Source organism: Zootoca vivipara, chromosome 6, assembly GCF_963506605.1.
Source record: "Zootoca vivipara chromosome 6, rZooViv1.1, whole genome shotgun sequence".
Classification (NCBI taxonomy): Eukaryota; Metazoa; Chordata; class Lepidosauria; order Squamata; family Lacertidae; genus Zootoca; species Zootoca vivipara.
The window spans coordinates 92,183,602-92,208,869 of NC_083281.1; the positions used below are offsets into that span (position 1 = coordinate 92,183,602).

The following is a 25,268-nucleotide window of genomic DNA, read 5'->3' on the forward strand; positions in this document are numbered from 1 at the left end:
ATCCAAAGGTGACTGAGGTGTCAAGTCTAACTGGCCAAAGAATGACCCAACAACAAGGAATCATGCTATATCTCTATATTTGCTCTCAACAGGTGAGGCAGACTTACAGGGAGGATTAGAAAATTCGATTTATCTGAGGACTGCATTATAAAAATGAATATATAGTTTACCATTTAGTATACCAATGAGCACAGCGTGTGTTGGGAAGTGTTTTCAGTTTGTACCTAACAATACATTGAAAGACGGTTGCTGAATGGTATTGAGGTCAGGAACAAAGAACACCAAAGAGAAAAGATGGATTGTGTAGAACTGGACTTACTGTTCACTTCTTCATCCAAAGCCTTCACTTTCCCCTTCTTTTTGATCAGTGCAATTTTGCCAGCATTGGCCTCCCAGTCTTTATCATTGCCTCCATCAATTCCAACTCCTAATACACAGAAAGCTTAAGGTGAATCACACGCACCTCATTTGGCTTGAAATATTACTTGTTCTGCTTTCCAAGATCAGTAACCTAACTTTCACAATCATTTTTCTAAAGGCTAGAATAAAAATGCAGGGTTTCAGAACACACAGAACATTATGGCTGTACATAATTACAAAAAAGCCAGTGCAAGATTTAGAAACATAACATTGCCTAGGGTTTCCCTTTTAGCCACTGGCCACATTGCTGGGACATCGAAGAATATCCAAGCATTCCAACTGCACAGGGTCAGTTATGTTCGCCGTTAGACTCTTGTCAAACAATACAGCTTCTGTGAGGAAAAGGAGATTTCTTTCATTGGGAAAAGACATCTCAAAAAGCCTAGTGAGATTTAAACTTGATCCAAATACCTGTGCACATAACGGTTTATGTCCAAGATATACAACTAAACCTGTAAACTTGTTGCATGTGAACTGAAAGGTGGAGTAAGTCACACCAAGCCTTGCTTCTTACACACTGCAGACCATGACTTTACTGGCAACCACATACTTTTAAAACCATATCCACAGAAAATAAGTTTGAAAGATAAGGAATCCAAGGACAGGGTGAGCGGCTTACCAGCAGAGTCATATCCTCTGTACTCCAGTCGCTGAAGCCCTTTGATGAGGGTCTCCAGGATCTCCCGTCTTGTCCGGGGAACGTGGTAGTTCAGGTAAGCAAAGATGCCTGCAAGGTTGATTAGAAATTAAAACAAAGACTATATACATGCAATAGTGCATTTCACTTTGTAACCACAACTATGAACTGAAACAGCGCTTGTGTAGGATTTTCATTAGCACAGCCCCCAAAGTGTTGTAAATAAACTCATTTTTATAAAACACTAGCTGGCCCTACCACGCGTTAGGGTGGCTCAGTTTGTTAAATGGAGTTCAGACTCCCCTCACCTTCAGAGTCCCCGTTTTTCTGTGTGTTGTGTTTACATCCCTGTGTCTCCCCCCACCCTGTGTCTCCCCCCACCATTACCTATCCCTGTCCCTCCCCCCCTATCCCCCGGTTCAACCCTGTGATTGGGCCCACCCTCTCCCGACCGAAGGTTTAGGGGAGGAGGGGGAGAGAGGTGTGGTGGTATCTGTTCTTTTGACGTCCACTGGAGGGTGCTATTTTTTCATAAAATGCCGTTTTTACCTGTGATAGGTATCATATTTCTGTAATGTAAGTTTATAGGAACCTCCGCACAGTGGAATGGAACATTGTGTCCAAATTTGAGCAGAATCGGTCAAGCGGTTTCTGAGAAAGGTGCTGTGTCACCTACATGCACCTTTTACATTTTTATATACTGTATATAGATTGCAAGCCACAGGAAGAAAAAGCACCACACTTTTTTGCTACATTTCTCCCAAGCAATATATATATATATATATATATATATATTATGTACATATGCAGGGACCCAGGTGGCGCTGTGGTTAAACCACTGAGCCTAGGGCTTGCTGATCAGAAGGTCGGCGGTTCGAATCCCCATGACAGGGTGAGCTCCCGTTGCTTGGTCCCAGCTCCTGCCAACCTAGCAGTTCGAAAGCACGTCAAAATGCAAGTAGATAAATAGGAACCACTACAGCGGGAAGGTAAACGGCGTTTCCATGTGCTGCTCTGGTTTGCCAGAAGCGGCTTTGTCATGCTGGCCACATGACCTGGAAGCTATACGCCGGCTCCCTTGGCCAATAATGCAAGATGAGCGCGCAACCCCAGAGTCGGTCACGACTGGACCTAATGGTCAGGTGACCCTTTACCTTTATGTACATATGCACAATTAAAATCGTAAGTAAAACAAAGAGAGTGTAAAAGCAATGGCAGGGAGGAGAGAAGGATCCATTATGATGGGCTTTTTTGAAGGAAGGATGGGATATAAATAAAATAAAAAATAAAATAAAAAACCATTAAAAAGTATAAAACATATTGTAGATGAGTGCAATGAAGTGGCTCCACTCTGCAAGCTCTAGAATGGAGTACAAGGATGTAGGGTAAAGAATTTTGAGTTTGCAGAATGGAACCCTCCATTACAACCTTCGTTCCAAAAAAAAAAAAAACCTTCTTAGATTTGGTCCTAGAAAATCTAGCAAACTATTATGGATTTTTTGAATTATCTCAATAGCTCCAGATCACCTGATTTAGGCCTCATCTCTGCTACCATCTGCATGAGAAAAAATACACCCTACATTCTGGGACTTTTACTTTTTAGACACTGTGGGATATATTCAGTGCTAGTTCAAATCAGAGTAAACCCAATGGGTCAACCCCAAGCAATAACAAATCCATGGATCCCACAATTCCTGGGAAGTCTCAGAAAATAGCACCTGGAAAGTCAATAATGTGCTCCTACCGGTACTTCTCAAGCACAACAAATGAGTTGCCTTGTCACAATAATGACCTGCATGCTCAGTACTGCGTTTGATAATTACAAGGAAATCTCCATGCATGAACTCCCTGTGTGAAAGGGCATTGCCATACTCACACCTTCTTATAAAGTGGGCAAGGCACAAGAAACACGGGGGAAAGCCGGGTGGGGAGTTTAAGCCATGATATTCCAGTTTATCAAGATTTCAGACAGGTTGCCAGCTCCCAGTGACTACAAGGAAGTGTTCTATTTCATTATAGCCAACAATGTTAGTAATTATGAAAACTTTACTGCAGTAAAGCATTCCAACTCAAGAGAAGAGCTTTGGGAAACTCACCCCCCAATATACAGTATATATATATATATATATATATATAACTAAGGAAAAACAAAGAAGAGACTGATCAACTCTTGGAAGGACCACATGAACAATGGAGTGCTAACCCCACTTCTCTCCAACGACCCGCCCGCCCAACAACACACAATTGACACAGTTGATCTTGCTGAAAGTCTGTCTTTCCCACCAGGTGCTCTTTTCCTTTGACATGCTCCAATATTGAAAGTCAGAGGCAAGAAAAATGCATGAACTGGAAGGATGTAAGCAATGGAGAGAGACCCTGCTGCTCCCCCACCTCTTTCTACATAACTGGACTGGAGAACATCTGGGTTTAAACAGAGAGCTCTGCTGTCCTCACAACTAGACACTGAGTCTCAAAATTCTCATTCTTGCCTAGGCTAATCCTTACAGTGACCACCCCCAGCAGCAACCGTTGACATTTTTTTCCGATTCTAACCCTTACATCTCAGAAAGGTGCATAGCTGGCCAAAAAAAACCTTCCTAGAATGACCAAGGGAGCAAATCTCTTTTGGGAAGGCATTGCAAAGACAGGGGGCCACCACTGACAAGATCATGGGTAGGCAAAATAAGGCCTGGTGGCCGGATCTGGCCCAATCGCCGTCCGGGAATCAGCGTGTTTTTACATGAGTAAAATGTGTCATTTTATTTAAAATGTATCTCTGGGTTATTTGTGGGGCATAGGAATTTGTTCATTAAAAAAAAATAGTCCGCCCTCCCCCCACAAGGTCTGAGGAAATGTGGGCTGGCCCCCTGCTGAAAAAGTTTGCTGACCCCTGGACAAGACTGTCTGCTTTTACCAGGAGCCAATATCGCCTCAGGAAAAGGGCCCACTTTCTTGCTTAACACTTCACTGGCTCCCTGGCTCAGTCCAGCCATCATTCAAGGCTGCTTCAGTATTCATATTACTTGCGTAAGTCAGAAGCATATGAACAAGGAGCTTACAGTGGGTCAGCAAGACCATGTTGGCAAACGCTGCTCATTTAGCTGTAGCCAAAGCTCTGCTCCACATAGCATTAGCAGCCTGTTACCATGGTGTGCTTTCAGTTCACCCAACACCCTCATCCCTTTCCTCTTCCTAGCAGCTTATGGTCCCTCATCTAGGGACAAATGTTGACCTATGATCTACCAGCAAGGACATATTTGGCTCTGAGAGAGAGACACACACACCACATTCGCACCATGCTAGCCTTATACCACAAACCTTGGAGACACCCAAAAAGCTGTGGGATTTCTTAGTTTCTAAGGCAAGTCAACACTAGCTGACCCCAGGGGAAAAGAAGCACATTCCACAGATGTACTGTTCGGGGCTAGGCGATATTTTGATATATTGTTCAAAACCGGTTTTAAGCCCCTATCGTGCTATAGGTTTCATAATTTTTGGCCAGATATTGCAAATCATTCTGATGCATGGCTTTTTTTCATTTTGCCCAATCTCAAAAAAAAAAAAGACGCTTATAAGCTATTTTAAAGAAAATTTGCCAACATCTACACTTCCAACATGGGTTGTCATACATCCAGAGTTTCCCTGACATTTCAGCGCTTTGTACTAAGACACTGTTTCCAATGGCCAAATCCCAGTTATGTCCGTGAAACTTTGAATGTTTGGCAACCCTACCTTAGCCCTTGCTCCCTTCCAAGTGTACAAGCACTACACTGATTTTAAGGTGTGCTGCTAATCACATATTTTTACACAGCACACTCCCAAGATAACTTCCTCATTTGCATGAGTTGAAAAGAAGAAAGGAAGTAAAACGTTACAGTGAAATAAATTCACTCATTCAGCTCATAAAGAAGATCATAGCCCATAGGAGGAAATGTTCTATATGAAAATTCTGTTATGACAGGGTTATTAGCTCATCTAGAGAGGCACCTGAAAGGGGCAGAAGGGAAGAAGAATCACCAACTTTTGGTAGGTCAAAGCTCTCTACCTTATTGACAAATATAATTAGTCACCTAAAGCACAGTAATATATTCCAAATTTACAAGGATCAGTGCCCAACCTCCTAGCAGCTATTTCACATGGCTGTCACATCCTATATTTCAAATATGTTTTCCTTTGTAAGTTCTCCAATAGGTCACTTCTGTAACGCTAAATATCTGCGCTAATAATTACTACTGGTGGTGCAGCTGCTCCCTAATTTCAAACACTAGGAAAGCATAGAAACATGCAGTCAGCGGAATGCAAGGCTAGCACAAGACTGCCCTTGGGGGTCTCCAGACATGACCCCACTCAGAGCTGCCTAAGGGGAAGTTTGCAACTCCAAAACGTGCCTGGGGGCAACTGTGATTCACCACAGATAAAACAGAAAATTGTATAGCTAAACTTCAGACCATAGTCCCGTCAACACTAACTGGCCATGGTCTCTGCAGCATTGCTGTGAGGAGTCTTCCCTAACCTACCTGGAGAAATGGTGGGGATCAAACCAGGGACCTTTGGCACAGAAAGCAGGTGCTACCATCTTTCTAGCCCTTTTAAAGTACAGTGGGACCTCGACTTACGAAGTACTCGACATCCAACGTTTTCGACTTACGAGCGAAAAAAGTGATCGTGCGCTTACGATTTTTCCGACATCGAAAACGGGAAAACCCGTTCGCAGCTAGATGCGGTTTCCTCAACTTACGAGTTTTTAGATGTGGTTTCCCCGACTTACGAATTTTTCCGTTTCCAATGCTTTCCTATGGGAAACCGCTTTTCCTATGGGAAACTTGACTTACGAAGTTTTTGACCTACGAGTGTGCATTCGGAATGGATTAAATTCGTAAGTCAAGGTCCCACTGTAGTTTATTTCCTGCTGTCCCTCTTCTGAGAGAGCCCAGTTAGAATTCACAAGTCAATACTTCAGAATTCAGATAAAAATAGGGGGGTTTTGTAACCTTGAAGTCAAAAGAATTCTATAGGCCTCCTTAGCTTGATATCAGCAAGATATTGGGGGCTACCTAGCAGAAGGAAGAGCAGGTGCTTGTTTCACTCCTGGTGGCAACACCTGGCAGTGAAACATGAGGGTTCAGCTGGTGAGACCAGAAACTCATTGCAACCCAGCCTGAACCAGATTGGTTCAGGTGCCACACTTCCTTTTGTACTTGGTTAATGTTTCTGGAAGAGAATAAAGAATAAAGAATAAAGCAGAATGATAGAATGCAGGGGAAATTTAAAGGGGGGGCTGGGGGGGAGACAGGAACAGAGAGAAGGTAAAGAATGACCACATGCAACAAAAATGTTTAAGTGGGCCCCATAGCTCATACTGGGGTTAAAAGGCACGGTGGAGAGAGATCCTTTGGATATGATAGTTGCTATGAGAGCACTTGCACTGAAGGGCAGGATAAAAATTGCTTAAACAAATTAATGTCAACAGTAGAAATATTTATTTCACTGCAGATGTTAAACAGAGCACCCGCCACTACACTTAGTCAAACCAAATGGTCGGAAATGAACAGTGTGTGCTCTACTAGGGTGGACAATTTCACAGCAAGTCAGGTCCCAAATTTTAGTTGTACAATGAAAACCAGAACAAACTACCCATTTACGAAGAGCCAACAATCTCACTCTATTTTGCTGAACAGGAAAAAAAACTGTTCTGTCAGTTCGGGTATTCCTTCTTTACCTATAAGTCAATGCTTGGAATCTGCTCTTAGTCCTGTAGTCAACCCCCCTCTCCAGCCCCTGGCAATGTAACCCACTGAATAACTATCAAATTTTGAAATTATTCCAGTTTGATGCTGCACCAGTTTAATTATTAAAAGAAAGTGATCTTGTAAGATTTGCTCCCATCCTTACCTCTGCAGCAAGTTTAAACTGGTTATGAGTTTCACATTCAACTATGAACAAGGGATATATTTGCTACACTGGTTTGTCTGGACATCTACATTCTACCTGGGCCGTTAACAATAGATGAATTATACTTTTTCCATCAAAGAATAAGCAAGTGAGATACAGAAATGTCAGGGTAAACATAAAACTGCAAGGGCAATAAACCCTACAATTTTAACCATGCAAGAGAAATAATTCCCTCAGAAATATGACCTGAAGAAAAGGCAATGGCATTGTCAGTCTCCATCACTCTAAGGGCACAAAATTCTGCTTTCTCATTTTGGAACAAGACACTCAAGAGTCTATAACTGTATTCAGAAATATTTTAAAGGATGTGTTTGTAGACAAAGAACAGATTATGCTATGCAATCTGAGAATCCCACACATTCCCAAGATTGAATTCACAGAAAGACTTGCACTGTGCTCACAGCAAACTATTTATAGCATAAATTGCCTATTCTATTCTTAGCACTGCCCCATTTTCCATTTTCTGAGGCAAATTTGCATAGCATTAAATGCACATGAGCAAACTGTGATTGCAGCTCTTCTTCTTTTTGCTCTTCAGGAGAAATTTCTCGTGAACCTGTGTCCCACATCAAAAAAAACCCCACATAAATACCTGAAGGTGACAGAGTACAATAGAAATCCTTAACGTTAAGAAAGCCGAAAGAATAGTTGATATATGGGGAAGGGCTCAGTGGCAGAGCATGTTCCATCTCCGACACCTTCCATGTGCAGCTGGAAAAGACTCCTGCTATAAACCCAGGCGAACCACAGCCAGTGCGGACAATTGGCTAGATGGGCCCAATGGCCTGGGATTCAATAAGCACATATAGACCTATGCTACATCTGCACACCAAGAGAATGCAAATGATAATTCAGGGCTCAACCGGAAGGTCCTGGTTCACTAGGTGGCCTCAAGCAAGCCAATTTTGCTTTTCTTCAGTGCCTAGTCCTTTGGAATATGGGGAGAATCATATTGACCAATTTAACTTAGAAGGAATTTGTAAGGATGAGTGGGGTCCTGTGTTTTGTTTTGTTTTATTTATTTCATAAAAACTATATACTGTTCGAAGCAATTTGATAAATGTATGCACATGAAGCACCCCGAACACAAAAAGAACTATATACATACACACTTCCAATATTATTAAAATAATAATGAGACAGTCTTATCATTAAGATCTCTGAATAAGTTAGGCGGGTGAAGATCAGGGAGCCTCACCTGTAGTTGCACCCTTTATGAATTTAAGAATAGAAGAAGGGCCTGATGGATCAAGCCAATGACCCATCCAATCCAACATCCTGTTCTCACAGTGGCCAACCAGATGCCGGCAGGAAACTGGCAAGCAGGAATGGAGCACAAGAAGCCTCTCCTTTCCTGTGGTTTCCAACAACTAGTCTTTCAGAAGCATTGCTGCCTCTGAACATGAAAGCAAAGGCTAGCCATCCTGGCTAGCAGCCATTGATAGCCCTTTCCATCATGACTTTGTCTGAACCTCTTTTAAAGCCATCCAAGTTGGTTGCAATCACTGCCTCCTGGAAGAGTGAGTTTCATAGTTTAACTATGCACCACATAGTGGAACATCATCACCAGAAATATGTGCCTATCATCTCCTCTTTCTACTTTTATTATGTCATTTTTGCTGTGCTCTGTAGTATCTTTCTTTCTTTCTTTCTTTCTTTCTTTCTTTCTTTCTGGTATTTTAAATATGTATTTCATGGTTGGACAGTGTCCTCGAAGCTACGAACATGAGTTTGACCAAACTGCGGGAGGCAGTGGAAGACAGGAGTGCCTGGCGTGCTATGGTCCATGGGGTCACGAAGAGTCGGACACGACTAAACGACTAAACAACAACAACAACATTTCATGGTAGTCATCTCACAACTTTTTTAAAAAGAAAAAAGCTGCAAAAAATTTTTTTCCCATTTAATCTCTTATTAGCAATGATCTTTTTAATAATGATGCCTCTGGAATTGATCCAAACACCCCTTGCCTTTTGCCTATGTGTGTAAGAGGACTCTCTTTTCTTCTTCCACATCCCCTCTTCTTCTGTGTCACATTAGAAGCCGCTTTTGAAACTCAATAAGGTTAAACAGCACCTTTCGACACATCAAAAGGATGTGCTTGTAGGCAATGTGCAAACACAACGTCAAATGGGGATTAAATGAAATATGAAATCTTTCTGGAACATCCCAGAGAGTATTCAGAACCACCGTAAACAGCTTGGTGCGCAAAACAAACACCACCTAAAGAGTAAGAACCTACATGCAAACCAGAGATATAGAAGCAGCCCTTCCACCTGCCAACACCGCTGGCAAATCCTAGCTTCAGTACAAGTTGCTAGAAAGGCAGACAGCCCAGAAGTTGGTGTGGAGAAGCTCCTGAATAGGGAAGTCTACTTTTCTACCTGTCTCCTTCTCTCTCACACACCTATGCTCTTCCTCTACTGCACGGATGGCTGCCACCCCTTCCCACCCCTTGTTCCCCTTTATATTTCTAGGAGGTGAACATATTGCCATATTGTTGTATTTAGCCACCTTAAGCTTAACGGAAAACAAAGTTGGAAATATCTCCCTGCTGAATGTTCAAACATGGGGTTGCCTATAAACAAACCGAACCAAATCTCTCACCCACCTGATTTCCATCTGCACAGTCACCTCCTATCTCCCTTCCGAACCACCCTGAAGGCGAAGGCACCCTGCACATGCTCAAGAGAGCCAGCGTCGGACTTTTGACAGGGGAGGGGGAGGCTGGGCCAAGCCCCCGGGTCTTTCCCGAGGCTCTCTATATCATGATGGTGAAAGAGTCGGAGCAGGAAAGCAAATGAGGTGGAGGAGGAAGCAGCTGGGGGCGGGGGGGGGCGCCAAGAAGAGAGAGGCAGGTGCTGCCCTGAGGGCCTCCCCTCTTCAGGGGCACTCTGCACATGGGCTGAGGAAATGCTACTGCATGCGACCGTAGAGCACGAAGGGTCCCCAGTGTCATCTAGCCCAACCCGCTGCCGTTTGCCCTGAGGGAAGCGGGCAAACCTTTCGAGAGAAGCCGCCTCGCCCTGCCTTTGGCCCCTCAGCATCGTCCACCTCGCCCGCCTTCCCAGCGGCGCAGCCTCCATCCCTCCCCACCGGCCGCCTTTCCCTCCTTCTCTCCCTCCTTCCTCACCGCACATGGTGGCGCCTGCGGAGACCGAGCAGGGCAGCTGTGAGGCGCGGAGGACGAGGCGGCGGAGGCTGGACAGGCACTTCCTCGCTGATGGGCCGGCGGGGACTGGCGGGTGAGGAGGCGGCGGCAGCGGCAACAGCGTCTCCTCCTTCTTCTCCTCTTCCTCCCGCGGACAGAGGGGCGCAGGCTCCCTGCCTGGCTCGCGATTGGGCCCGGCTCGGCCTAGCGGGGCGGGCTCCTTCTCCGTCTCCGCCTCCTTCGCCTCCGGGCTGCCGTGTCACTCGGGGCGACGTGGCAGCCGGATCAGCATCCGCTTCAGGTGGAGGAGCGGGAGCCCCGCAGGCCGGAAGGGCCGCGCTCTCGGTCGGAGGCGGAGGGGGAAGCAGGCACCTCTAGGCGAGGGGGCCCAACGAGGCGCGCTCTTGGCGTTATTGTGATTAATAAGGTTAATATTACCATTACATAGCTGCCAAGTTATCCCTTTTTTAAAGGGATTTTCCCTTATGCTGAATAGGCTTCCTCGCGAGAAAAGGGAAAACTTGGCAGCTATGCCATTATCGGTCCCTTGGTTGGTGGCTCATGGCTGGGGCGAAGCAATGCGCCCGTTGCGGGGCTAATAAGGCGCACAAACCCTTTGGGGTTAGATTCAGGTAGGTAGCCGTGTTGGTCTGACACAGTTAAAAATTTCTTTTAAAATTGTCCAGTAGCACCTTAGAACAACTAAGTCTGTTCTAACAAACTTAGTCGGTCTCTAAGGTGCTACTACTGGACAAAAATTTAAATTATTTTTATATATTTCGACACCCTTTGGGGATTGCTGTTCTTACCCATCTGCTTTTTTGTGACTAGGCTGCAGCAAAATGAGGCACCCCTTTAGGTGTTATCATCACCATCCTCATTCTTTTTGATTGTGACTCTGCAGCAAAACAAGGCACCCCTTTGTGTGTGGTTGCCATTATCATCAGTCCGCTGGTTGGTGGCTCTAGGCTTGGGCAAAATGGGGCTCCCTTTGGGGGCTAGTACCCCTCACTTTTTGACTTTTTATTTCCTGCCCTTTGCCCTAAGATCCCACAATATGAAATCAGTTTGGCCTTTCTTTCTTTTCCATAGCACCAGAGCATTGTGGGGCTTTTTAAAACAATGCTTCCAGAAAAACTTGTTGCCCGTTGGAGCTTCATGGAGCCTCCATGTTCAGCAAGTGTCCATTGCCCTGTACCTGGTGCAGGGGACGAGCAGCAGGGAGTGGAGGTGGTCCAGTAGCCACCTTCATGCCCCCAGCTGATTGCAAAGGGGTTCTTGCTTGGCCTGCCCTGGCAGCCCCACCCGTTCACCCGCTTAAAAGAGGCGGGTGGCAGAAAAGGCCCCCTGGCCATACTGAAGAATAGCCATTAATTCCAAGAGATAATTCTAGGCCAGGCAGGCTAATGGCCAGAGGTTGTGTAAGGCAACTTCCTGTAGCGACTGTGTGCCAATGTGGTTAGAGTCTCAAACTTGGACATGGGTGTGACCATGGTTCGGATCCCCACTCTGCCATCAGTGGGTGACTTTGGGTGACAGACGCCACGTCTCAGCCTAACCCACCTCTCAGAGAAAGGGGACAGCCATGTATGCTGCCTTGATTCTCCATGGAGAAAAGGTGGGATACGATTTAAATAAATAACATGCATGGCGACAGTGCACTAGGTGCTGGGGGCACACAGTAGGAGAGGGCAACCTTTTGCATGCCAGGTTTGTGAAGCTGGTCTACACTAGAAACAGAATCTTCCCCAACATTGCTTCACCTTCCTTCCCATGGAATGAGCCTCACCACACTTGGTGGTATTCTTATGTTTGCCATCCATGCATGTTAAGAGTCCCCCTCTTTGGAAGCAGCGTATTTTGATTTCAACAAGGCATCCTTTGATATTTTTGTTCTAGTTCTAGCATTGAGGGAGGAAAAAATACCCAGTTTCTCTGTGCCATGCATAATTTTATAAATGTCTGTATGTCATCTCTTGCTCTTAAAAGGTACCTAAAACCAAAAGGAGCTGCTGCAGGCAAGATCCATGCGCTACTACCTCAACTGATCACTTGCTGGCAGTTTCTGAGAATGGAAGTAGCCTTGACAAACTTGACACCCGGTTTAATTTAGAATTGACTTGTTTCAGACACCCCTTTTGCTGACCCACCAGGAAATGCTGAATAGTCTCTTCCAGGTTTGGGGGTGGGGGTGCTGGATTACTAATTCTCAAGTAACAAGCTATCCTTTTCATACGACTGTACAGTACTTGCCCTTTCAAATAAAAGGAACGCTGTTGTGAAGATTAGGTGTGCTGGTTGCATCATGTTAGGTAATGTGATGTTTTCAGAGGCAGGGAAAAGTAAAACAGTAAATACAGAAGGGTTCTCTCTTCCAGGAACTTTGAATGAGTCAGAACTTATTAAGTGCGTCACCCACGAAAAAGTTCAAGATGGCCAGAACAGATAGTGGTCATATACTAGTAACTCATTCTTAGCCCAGGGCAAGGAAAAGACAGTGCCACAGGAACTGAAGTGGTGGCATCCTGCACAAGACAAGCAGGGCACGGGTTGCTTCTGGTTGCCCTCACACAGCATATGCTTACTTAATTATTAGGCAAAGCAATTTCCCATTTGCCTTTATTGAAAAGGCATCTAGTTTCCTTGGGGAGTCCCAGCTTCTGTATAATTCACACATTCTTCCCAGCACATTTTAAAATTCATTTACCATATTGGCCTGAATAGAAGCCTCACTTTTTCCCCAAATTCCTACCGTAAAAAGTTAAAGTGCAGCTTAAATTTGCAACCATACAAAAATTGGCTTTTATGATACCACTGCTGAAACAGACATATGGTAAAACAGAACGGGTGTGAGTGCCTGAAAAATTTTAAGGGATCGGCTTATATTCGGGTATTGTCTTCTTTTCTTTTCCATCCTTGAATTTTAAAGGTGCAGCTTATATTTGGATGTGGCTTATATTCGGGCCAATACGGTAATGGGGTTTGCTGGAACATAACACACTCTTTCCTTGTTGCAACTACTTTGATGTATTCAAGAAAATACAGTAGCAAAAGAGTTAGTTTTCTTATTTTCAAGGGTTAAATTCAGTTTCTAATCCCCATTTGTGACCAATAATAAGGAAACGGTTATCAGTATTCACCCAGTATTGTGCATTTAGTAGCAAAGATATATATGCAGTGTTGATAAGACAACAGACCTACGAAGAGTAATAAAAACATGGCTTATATAACAGGAAGTCCTCAAAATAATAAAGCAATAATTTATATCAGTATTTATCACTACATAATTCTTCCAACAGTATGGGCTGTAGGTCACCACAGAAGCTACCTAAAAACAACAGAGAGGGGAAATATTTTATAAATGTCATATTCTGTCCAAACAAAATCTATACATTTTCTTCTTTTTGTTTACAAGAATAGCAGCAAACAGACAACCACACTTTCAAGAATACTTTTCACTATTTTTCTTAGAACCATGAAGCAGTGAAGGAAACAGTCCTGTGTCTGGGAAAAGTGTTGACAACAGCGGATAATTTAGACAAATCAGCTTGGAGAATAATTTTTCCTTAAGAGTCCAAAGCTTTCCCTGATTTAGGTTGAGACTTTGCTTTTTCTTCTTCTTCTTCGGTATCGACAACCTGAAAGATAACAGATTGCAATAATAAGGGATAGGCAGCTGTTAATTCAAAAAATAAAAACACATGCACACACGGGTGTCAGAAATCAAAAGGTCCTCAAGATCCTTGTAGTTCAGCCGCCACAATACAGATGAAATGAAAAACAGATATTGAATGTCATTTTGAAAAGCAGATTTATGCTTTTTAAAATCACAAATGGCCACTTAGTATAAATTTATAATTGCACCTACTGTAACTTTAAATTTACACCAGTAGAAGTATCTCAAGAAATCCATGGCATAACTTCCTCCTTTCTACACCCAACCCAGCATTTCCAGCTCAAAATGAAGCAGCACTTCCAAAGAACTATGACTTGCTAAGAGTGTGGATGAGATTGTCAGTAACATGAGGAAAGCCATCTTCTTGACTGAAGATCACTGTTCCCACATAACTGTTGTTGCCACAGACTGGAGAAAGCAAAGAAAGCCATCTCTCTCTCAACACAACACAATCAGTGCAGCCCTCCAGATGTTGCTGTAAGCCTTCAGCCCCAGCCAGCTTGGCCCATGGTCAGGGATGAAGGGAGTTGTAGTCTAGCATCTGGCTGGCCAAAGGTTCCCCACTGCTGATTTAGACACCACCCCACTCAGCCCCTCTGTATCCACAGATACATTCTGTGATTTGTTGGTTGTTCACTGGGCCCCATGCCTTGGATCACTTTCTGTGATGCTGGTGAGCACAGCTCTGTTGTTTTTGCTGAAATATGGCATACCAGGTGGGAAAAAGGGGGAAAGAGAGCCAGAGGGTGGGGATATGGAATAAAGCATCCTGGTGGAAAGCATGATTGACTGGAACCCTGAAGAGAAACACTCCAGGTGGGGTAGGGGTGCAAAAGGAAACTGCAACATGTTGATGCTGGTCTCACTTGTGCCCAGAGAAATCCTGTTTCATACTCTGTTGTTACTTCTATAATGACCCTTCTATACCTAATTTTTTGCACTGAACCCAGTTAGCAGATTTGAAGTGTCAACTTTCATTTGTACAAACTTGCTTGTACAGAGACACTTTGAGATGTGGAGAAGAAATTCTATGAACAAAACACCCCAATTTTTAACACCCTTCAATTTGTGCCTACCTGTTCCACACCTTCTACTTCCGGAATATAGAACTGCAGCATGTTTTGTATCCCATTCTTCAGGGTGATGATAGAACTGGGGCAGCTTGTGCAGGAGCCTTGCAGTTTTAACTGCACAATCCCATCTTCAAAGCCCTTAAAGATGACATCCCCACCATCTTCCTGGACTGTTGGCCTGAGGAACATTGTCGATAAGATTTCGAAGTATTAGTGGAGTAAACCACTTTAAACTCCAAACATTTCTATACATTTAGAAGTAGTTCTCACCCCCACTTCTTCGGCCACCTCTTCTTTGTATCCCACCTCTATACCTTCTCTGTGGCACTAATGCTTATTCTCAGAACAGCCCATCTCTTGCAGTTCTTCAAAACACCTCCCTTCTTCAAATCCACCATCAGCAAATTTTTCCTACAACAGCTGATCCCAAACTGAGTATCTTCTGTTTATTTTATGTGCATGCTCTCTGCCAGGGCAAGCCCTATTTTACTGACAATAAGAGCTGATTACTGAAACTGGAATAAATTGTACAAATCCAGTCATTTTGCATGCATTTGCCCAGTTTGCAACTTTTATCTTCTCTTTGCAATCTGGGTAGTGGTAATGAGAAGCTATGTAAAATGCTGAAGTCCTTGCTCCTCTCAATCCCACTTCTGAAATGTCCTCACAACAGACGAAATAGATTGTAGCTGGCAAATTAATGCATCCAATTCAGGGCTTGAGTATTCATTCAAGAACAAGCTGCACCTACATTCCAATGAAACCAGCGTCTTCATTCTCCACTTATACCCCTTTCACTTCCCAACAGACATGCTGTTATTTTCCAAAGGAACAACGAAGGCTCTGTCTTGTCAGACTGACACTCACTAAAATGCTGGAAGTGCTTCAATGCAGATATTGACACAAGCACCAATATATAAATGTGCAACTGTAACAAATTTCCCTGCTGTCCTCCTGGCTAACAGCAGAGGGCAAGTGATTCTAACAGAAATATATATTCAGGGATCAGAGTGATAAAAGCTAAATATCCAAAGGGCACGTCTATTTTAAATTATTCATACCTTACATATTTTGGAGATGTTTACTGCAATCTCTTTCTGAAGTGAATTTCTAAGTCACAAAGCATTGTAAAAGCTCTTGGGGGAAAGTGGGTTGGGAGCACAGCTGGTTGAAAGACTAGCAGCATCCCGCAAAGTGAACAAAATACTCTCTTCAGAGGCAACCTAGCAAGAAGCACCGGCATCTCTGCCAATCCACCAAACTGGCTATCAACAGAATTGCACATTCATTACTCTGCCACCTTCATGAAACACCAACAGTGTATAGGAAACAAAGTTATAGCTGTACCTTATTCTAGTATCCAGGAGCTCTTTTATCATTGATACAACTTCATCATCTTCTTCAGATGGAGCTTGTGTGGTTTATGCAAGACAAAAGGAATGAATCATGCTTATCTTATTTGATAAATGTTTCCACAACATTCCTTGAATATAATCCATTTACCACCCAGAAAAGCTCTGCTGAATAGCTTCTTGGGGATGAAACGGCTGCAGAAAAGTGAGCCTGCATCACCACTGTCCCTGCCACAAAAGAAGCACAACAGTGCGCTCTTACTTGTGTTTGGTAATAGCCGCTCTGAGACTTCCAGCCCTTGTGTGCTAGCTGTCATCCTGCTTGCTTCATAGCCCACTTGTGTTATATCTTTACAAGCATAAATATGTTCAAACTTCACACACCCTTGGCCACATCTCCAACAAAATGGTCTCATTTATGCATTTTCTGTAACTTGTATGGAATATAATACCATAAATACAGAATCTTGTAAAAAAAGAAAAGAAATCTCCCTGGCAGCAACATCTCTAAAAGATATTGTGCTATTACAACATAAATCATTCCATTGCTTACCAGGTATGTTAATACAAAAAACTTCCCCCATCATCTTGTGAGCACAGTCTCATGTTTTCAAAAATTCAACTATCTTATTTGCTTTCAAAAAGTCACATATTGCAATGACTGATCTACTGGCTATCTGATCTTCACATCCACACTGTTAATACTGGGATCCCTATTTGCTCTAATACCCAATGAGTTTTAATATTTCTACCACTGAGTCGTGGCAGAACAAGGCTGCTTGCTAATATCGGGTGCTGCCAAGCCACCATATTTAGATCTTTTCTGGGGAGCTCTGAATGTAATTACCATAAATTATTTCTGCATGAGTTTACAATATCAAAATTCCCAAATATCAAATTCCACTGAATTTCCATGTTGTATGAATCGTTGGTAATCACTATTGTTAATTGTTGCTCTGTAGCAAATCCTAAAATTTAAGACCTTCTGTTTGATTTTATACCCCAATCCAATAATAAAGTCCTGTAAGTCCTCCCATATCAAAAGCTCCTCAGATACTGTATTGTAATAAGAAGGAAAGCTGTGCCTAGAGCAAGCTGAACAGAGAGGTTAAAAAAAACCCAAGAGGGTGTCCCCGTAAGCCCTGGCCTATCAGAGCAGCAAAGACATTGCAAGCAGCCCTCGGGAACACCCATTTCCATCTGTCCAGGAACTGTTTCTCATGTTTGCATTGTTTTGTTCCTTGTTGTTTGCCCCATGTGCTCCTTTGGGAGGAAGGGCAGGATATACAGTTAATAATAATAATGAACCATCCTTTTCTATCTAACCAGTGAGCCACTTAGCCCAACACTGCATCTTCAACAGTGGCCAGACAAGCTCACAAGTAGAGGATGTAACTTGCCACTAACACCCAATACTCTCCTCCATCAACGCATTCAATATTAGCCATTTACCTGTGTCTGTACGAGGTGCCTCTTCAGTAACAACAGGTAAGCCAGAAGCATAGAAATCCATAATAGTTGCATAAATATCTGGTTTTATTAAGTTCCAATCCACTTCTTCATTTTCCTACAAAGATTTCAAGAATAGGTTAGCTATACATGAATAGCTTTGCTGAATCAGACAAAAAACACTTTTTTAAAGCCTTGTGGGAAAATGTAGGTCCTTTGAATCTATGAATAGCGCATAGTTTCTGACACTTCAGCAACTTAAAAACTGGCATGTCTTTTATATCTTCTATTTTTTGGAAAGTTTTAAGGAGAGCATGGTCTGCACAGTAAGTGATAACAGAAGTGCACGCCTCTTCTGGAATGCTTAGAACAGTGGTTCCCATTTAGCTAAGAACTGTGGACCCCCTGTTTTTCAAGAGCCAAGCCATGGACCCCCTACTTTTGAAAATGTTGGTATCTCTGTGCTAGTTTTTGTTATGTGAATGCTGCCACCATACCCTCCAACATGTCCTAGTGCAAAACCAGGATGCATGTCTTCCAGGCCATACAGTTAACAGGGATGTGCTATGGACTCCCTGGGTGGGTTACACAGACCCCCTGGGATCTGCAGACAAACAATTGGGAATCACTGGTGGTTTAGAATATTTATATAGACTGTGTGCAGATGAGGCTGACCAAGATGGTTGAGGGTCTTGAAGCCAAGCCTTATGAGGAACTGTTGAAGGAGCTGGGTATGTTTACCCTGGAAAAGACAGAGAGGAAATGTGATAGCCATCTTCAAATATCTGACGGGCCGCCACATGAAAAATTGAGCAAGCTTGTTTTCCCCTGCTCTAGAGGGTAAGACCTGAGCCAACAGATTCAAGTTACAAGAAAGGAGATTCTTACTAAACATCAGGAAGAACTTTCTGACGGCAAGAGCTGTTTGACAGTGGAACAGTCTCCCTTGGAAGGTGGTGGACTCTCCTTCCCCTTTTTAAAGCAGAGGTGGGATGGCCATCTACCATCAATGCTTTAGTTGAGATTCCATTGCATGGGGTTGGGCAACATTACCCATAGGTAATTTCCAACTCTACAATTCTTTGATTCTATTATCATTCCCTGTGCAGACATCAAAGCATTAAAATATTCTTTTAGGGTTACCTTTGTGACTGTGATGAAGTCTGTTCCAAAGAAAATGCTTTTAACTCCTTCAATCCTGAAGAGCTGCCTACCAAAACAAAAACAAGAAAAATAAAGATCTTCATTCAAAACTCCTGCTCACCGTGAGCTTCCAGGTTCCTTTGTAGCAGTATACCCATGAATGTTTGTAGGCTGTTGACTGCCTGGCCACTAAGGCTTCAATCCTAGAACACTTCCATGAATCCAGAATACTTGCACGTAAACATGCATGAGACTGAGTTCTTTGTATATATATAATAAGGGGAAACTACTCATGTGAAATATTTAGAGACTGAATCAATAACCAACCAATTACTGACTTCCGATCCCAGACTTGCCCTTCCTTCAATTCCAGATAATGACTCTAGAGAATTAACGTGCAAAGATTTGACTCTATTCTTCTGGCAGCTGCCTACAATAGCAAAACATTGAAGGACATTATCGGGGACCCTCATGTGAGAATGGACTACGATGACATGGAGTTTGACTTTAAAGGAACATTTAACAAGTGAAATCCATGCTCATCTCAAAGGAACCACACCATATAAATGTTACACTACTTGAACAAGATTTATTGATTACTAGCTATACCCGGCCATGCGTTGCTGTGGCTCATCCCTGTGATTCCCCACAGTCTGTCCCGACCCATGACCTATTCTGCCCCCTCCTCCCCCAACCCCCGGCACATCCCTGTGATTGGCCCCACCCCTGTCCCCCCTTCCTCCCCCCCTTCGGTTTATCCCTGTGACTCCCCCCACCCCACTCCCTGCACCCCCCGGCTCATCCCTGTGACTCCCCAGGTGTCGGTGTTGGCGTATCCTGGCCTGTATGTCAGGTATTTGGTGTTGGAGACCCACACGCATGCACATTTTACATTTTTTATACTGTACAGTGGAACCTCGGTTTATGAACACCTCAGTTTACGAATTTTCGGTTTATGAACGCTGCGGACCCATCTGGAACAGATTAATTCACTTTCCATTACTTTCAATGGGAAAGTTTGCTTCAGTTTATGAACGCTTCAGTTTATGAACAGACTTCCGGAACCAATTACACCCATGCTTCGGGTTAAGTATGCTTCAGGTTGAGTACTCCGTGGACCCGTCTGGAACGGATTAATCCACTTTCCATTACTTTCAATGGGGAAGTTCGCTTCAGTTTATGAACGCTTCAGTTTAAGTACTCCGCGGACTATCTGGAACAGATTAATCCACTTTCCATTACTTTCAATGGGAAAGTTCGCTTCAGTTTATGAATGCTTCAGTTTATGAACAGACTTCCGGAACCAATTGTGTTCATAAACCGAGGTACCACTGTATATATATATATAGATGCTGCTGTAAAGGAACATAGGTTCTGCCTGCCTGCCTCACATGGACACCTGTGGAAGTGCACTCTGGACTGACTAGACATTTCTTGACTTGATTTGACGAGGTTTGATTTGCACTAATCATTCCCCCCACTTTGTTTCTCTTCTGTCTTGTTGGCCGTCTTTATTTGGGGAGGGGTTAGGTTCCAATAACATTTCTTATGCTATTGGAATTGATTAATACCCATTACAACAACAGAACAGATTTCAATCTGCTTTCAACCTCACAGGGTCCTGATTAGTACTTGCAAGGCACAGGTAAGTCCAAAACAGGGATAGGGGCAACAACAGTTGGGCGAGGGGGCATTTTAGAGGAATGGTTACACTGAAATGGTTAAACACTCCCTTCTCTGATGCAAAGCATCCACTTCCCAATAACGCTTTGCACGGGATAATATGCTCCCAGGGCTTCGTTATAGCAGCTATGGTACAATATGTTGTTTGCTCCTAAGTAAATACCACTTAAAAGTACTTTGATCTGAACACATAACTAAGTTATTGTCATACAACTGACAACAAGGAAACAACAAACCTTGCTAAGGGTGAACAATATGTGGAAGCTGGAGAGGTGAATTCCATAGTTCTAGATTCCAGCACTGGCTTTCCTGGGATAAATTTCAAGCTGTTTGGATTTGGAGTGTCCTGTGTCTGAACAAACATAGATCTCGCTGAAATAAAAAGAATAAAAAAAACTGTGAGGTTTGTAGTAACCTTATTTGCATCCAACCTTCATAAACTATAAACAAGAAGAACTGGGCTGGATTTTATACAAGGCCCATCTAGTGCAATATCCTGGCCCCCAGAGGGGCCAGCCAGAAGCTTCTTGGTGCCCATGAGCATGGCACAAACACAGATTCTCAGAGGCATATTGTCACTGAACAAGGCAATATAATTTAGATGGATTAAGTTTCTCCATCATGCAATCTTGTCTCTCCCCACCCCTCCCTTCTGCTGCAGGAGTTCAAACAAGTAACGAAAATGAGTGTTGTAAAAAAAGAGAGAGCTGAGAATGGCCTTGCTCAATGAGGTGGGGGGGCCTTGCCTTTCTCGGTCCATCTTCTGCCTACTAGGCATTCACAACTCTCTCTCTCTCTCTCTTAAGAAGGGCTCATTTTTTATTTTCTTGGCCTACAGAAAATCAACAAAACTTGGGAAGCCCAGATCGAAAAATCAAAAGTTAGAAGCAAATACACACTTTATACATGGAACTAATTCAGATGACTTTATAGCAGGGGTCAGCAACCTTTTTCAGCCGTGGGGTCCACCGTCCCCCAGACCATGTGGCCGGACTTTTTTGGGGGCGGGGGGGAATGAACAAATTCCTATGCCCCACAAATAACCCAGAGATGCATTTTAAATAAAAGCACACATTCTACACATGTAAAAACACCAGGCAGGCCCCATAAATAACCCAGAGATGCATTTTAAATAAAAGGACACATTCTACTCATGAAAAACAAGCTGATTCCCAAACCATCCATAGGCAAGATTGAGAAGGCGATTGGGCCGCATCCAGCCCTTGGGCCTTAGGTTGCCTACCCCTGCTTTATGGAAATACTCTCTCTCACACACACACACACTCTTAAAAGAGCTGTTGGACTGAACAGTATGCTTACTCAATATACTTTTTGTCATAATGTAGCAATTTCAGAGGAGAATTGCAAGTTTTTATCACTGCATTCCCCCACAGAACTGTGATCGCAAACTGCACAACAAACCTAGCACTCACCTTTCATCTGTAGTACTGTGGGAGGAAGGAGCAGGATCTGTTGGGAGGCAATGTGTAGGGGTTGTTTAGCTGTGATGTTCACCCCTTTGAATCCCAAGTGGCAGAATCTTAAAGAAGACAAAAACCAACCTTACCAAAAATGTCACAATTTCAGACTCCTTATAGTCCTGAGGCTCAATAAAGGCTTAACTAGTCCATCCTACAAAGTTAGACCCTTCCCTATTTTATTTTATGTTGAGTAAAAAATATTCCCTTGTGCCTTTCATGATCTCAGCTACTCTGGTTGACCAAACCTGAACAAGAACACTGAAAACAGTCAATGGCTGAGTGAAGACTGAAAACACAACTCCAACAACCAATCCTCCAGACCCTAGCTCTGAAGATTTTCTCCTTTGTGGTTTGACAAGGGCAGAAGAAAGTGAGATGTTATACAGGTCAGCACCATGCAGGAAAGGTAACTGCTCCTCTAGATTACAGTTCCTGCTTTCAATCCAGGGCTTCATAAAGATGTCTCCATCTTTTTTTAACTATAAAGACAAAACAGGAAGCATGCAGGACGCCTCCAGACCTTAAAAAGTGCAGGTTAGCAAAACAGGCAGTATTGTCATTTACATGACTGTTTTGGGAAGCCAAAGGATCAGGACAGCTGTGATGGCCCAAAATTAAAAGAGGGTGCTTTTTGTTAAACCAGTTTGCTTTCATGAAAAAACAGGTTTGGTTTTTTTAAAATGTGAATAGCTAAGGACTGAAAAGCTTACTTATTCTTTCATCAACAAATGGAACCAAATATTTAAGATATTGTATTGTATTTTTCTGTTGGAAGCCGCCCAGAGTGGCTGGGGAAACCCAGCGAGATGGGCAGGGTATAAATATATTATTATTATTATTATTATTATTATTATTATTATTATTACTTCCATTGAGGACACTTTCGCTCCTCAGGGCAGGGACCTGCTTTGTTGCTTATCAATCAATCAATCAATCAGTTTACTATGGCCATCGACCAACAGTAGTCCACGCTTTCTTGCTTATGATACTCTGCCCAAGCTGCTTCCTTTCAGACTCCCAACTCCCTGCCGGCAGGGCTGTATGGTGCTGGGGCTGATGGGAATTGTAGTCCAAAACATGTCAAATAAGCCATGAAGCCATAAAAAAAACCTGGTTAGGCTTTAAGACTCTGTTATTCCTTCTTCCTCAGAGGAGAGACCATATGCCACTCTCACAGCAGCCCTGACAGCCAGGGGTGGTCTAGGAGATAAGAGTGTCGGACCAGAGCCTGGGAGAGACCAGGGTTCGAATCCCACCACTCGGCTAGGAAGCTCATTGTGTGGCCTCGGGACAGTCACTGTCTTCTCCCCCCCACCTTGGGCATTAATCCTCACAACAACCCTGCAAGGTCGGTGTAGCTGTTGAAAGCGGCCCAAGGTCACCCCACCCCAGGCCTTCTTGGCCCTGCCCGCTGTGGCCGGGGAAGGTGGCTGGTATGAGTCCCGGCCAGGGCCGGATTTAGGTCTGATGAGGCCCTAAGCTACTGAAGGTAATGGGGCCCTTTTTATGTCCAGCTGTCCTTTGTCAACAACAAATTGTCGCTGTTTTTTGTGTTGAATAATAACAATAATAATAATTTATTATTTATACCCCGCCCATCTGGCTGGGTTTCCCCAGCCACTCTGAGCGGCTTACAACAGAAAACTGAAATAAAACAATTAAACATTAAATGCCTCCCTGAATATATGCTATATGGTCATTTATGGACCTAATAGGTACCTTAAAGCCATTTGCACGTAACAAAATAGGTATTTTATCGAAGTAATTGTTGAACTTATATTTTGGAAATGTACATCCATTTTTTTCCTTTAAATTTTTTTGGGGCCCCCAAGAGTGGGGGCCCTAAGCTATAGCTTGTTTAGCTTATGCGTAAATCCGGCACTGAGTCCAGGCAACCCCGCAGAGACACCGAGGGGATCACGCCACACAGAATCCCACCGCTGTAAACGCCCTTTTCTTGCCTCCGGAGCCCACCTTCCCTCGGAAGGGGGCCCAACACAAGCGGCCCTTCACCTCTCACAACAACCCCATGAGGTAGGACAGGCTGTCCCGTTTAAAAGTCAAACACCTCCCCCTTTTTTAAAAAAAATCCTGAGAACTGTATGCCGTTCCCTCCCCAGGCAGGGGGAAATAAGCCACGACGGGGGGCGGCACGGACGCCGTCACCTACCGGCTGCCCAGTCCCGCCGCTGCCGCCAACCTCCTCGCGGCCGCCATCTTGCTCCCTCTCCCTCTCGGAGGGGCGGCAACCGAAGGACCCCTCGCGAGGGGCTGCCTTCGCAGGCGCCTGAACCGCCAGCTAGGGTCGAGCGGCCTCTGCTGGCCGGAGTGAGTAAGTGCAGGCTGGAGCGAAGGACTCGCGAAGGCGGGAGGGACGGAGGAGGGGGGTCTCCGCGTCAGATGTCCCGAGGCCCCGCCCACTTCTCTTTTTACTCTCTGCGGAGCAGTGATTTATTATACAAATTAATTCAAGTACTGTTGTTGCTACATTATTATAATTTTGTTATGATTGAGGGCAGGGCTGGATTTAGGTTTGATGAGGCCTTAAGCTACTCAAGGTAATGGGGCCCGTTATATGTCCAGCTGTCTTTTGTCAACAATAAATTGTTGCTGTTTTTTGGGTTGAATATATGCTATATGGTAATTTATGGACCTAATAGGTATCTAAAGCCATTTGCACATAACAAATAGGAACCTACACACACCAAAAAAGACTGTTGCTGTATGTAGGTTTTATTTAATTTGTTTTTTATCTTATATTTTGGAAATGTGCATCGTTGTTTTTTCCTTTAAATTTTTCTGGGGCCCCGAGAGAGTGGGGCCCTAAGCTATAGCTTGTTTAGCTTATACGTAAATCCGGCACTGATTGAGGGAATTGGATTATGTCCCAGGGAAAGGATCAATGGATTCAAATGACAAGATTCCGATTAAACATTGGGATTAAATTTCTGATGGCAAAAGCTGTTTGGCAGTGGAACGGACCCCCTCGGAAGGTGGTGGACTCTCCTTCCTTGGGAGGTTTTTAAAACAGGCTGGAAGGGATGGCCACCTCACCTGCCAGGGATGCTTTAGCTGTGATTCCTGCATGGCAGGGGTTCTGGGCTCCCCAGGGTCCCTTCCAACTCTACAATTCTGTGTTTCTCTTGGTGTACTTACTCAGAAGCCAGCACACCAATGTAGCACGTGGCTTGATGTGCAGAGGACTATGGCCTAAGCCTGGGAGGTGAGACCTTGTGCCACTGCCCAGTCTC

The 25,268-nt window shown here is 43.8% G+C and overlaps 2 protein-coding genes across 5 annotated transcripts in view; both read right to left on the bottom strand.

The window, feature by feature from the left end:
* Positions 1-10,306, bottom strand: part of GFPT1 (glutamine--fructose-6-phosphate transaminase 1) — a 42,836-nt gene extending 32,530 nt beyond the window's left edge. For 3 of the 4 annotated variants that reach the window (XM_035118084.2, XM_035118082.2, XM_035118083.2), the window contains exons 1-3: positions 10,143-10,305; positions 1,040-1,147; positions 320-427 (exon numbers count right to left, since the gene is read on the bottom strand). In XM_035118084.2, the coding sequence (XP_034973975.1) occupies positions 320-427; positions 1,040-1,147; positions 10,143-10,149 (223 nt within the window). In that variant the 5' untranslated portion in view covers positions 10,150-10,305. Of the gene's footprint in view, positions 1-319; positions 428-1,039; positions 1,148-10,142 lie in introns of all 4 variants that reach the window. The other variant, XM_035118080.2, reaches the window with a different exon arrangement.
* A 3,100-nt stretch (positions 10,307-13,406) lies between these two features.
* On the bottom strand, positions 13,407-24,280 carry NFU1 (NFU1 iron-sulfur cluster scaffold). The gene is made up of 8 exons (XM_035118222.2): positions 24,188-24,280; positions 21,970-22,076; positions 20,773-20,908; positions 18,854-18,920; positions 17,714-17,828; positions 16,257-16,320; positions 14,913-15,087; positions 13,407-13,798 (listed from the first exon to the last, which is right to left on the bottom strand). The coding sequence occupies exons 1-8, from the start codon at positions 24,232-24,234 to the stop codon at positions 13,727-13,729; spliced, it is 783 nt and encodes a 260-aa protein (XP_034974113.1). The 5' UTR covers positions 24,235-24,280; the 3' UTR covers positions 13,407-13,726.
* Between the last annotated feature and the right edge of the window lie 988 nt (positions 24,281-25,268).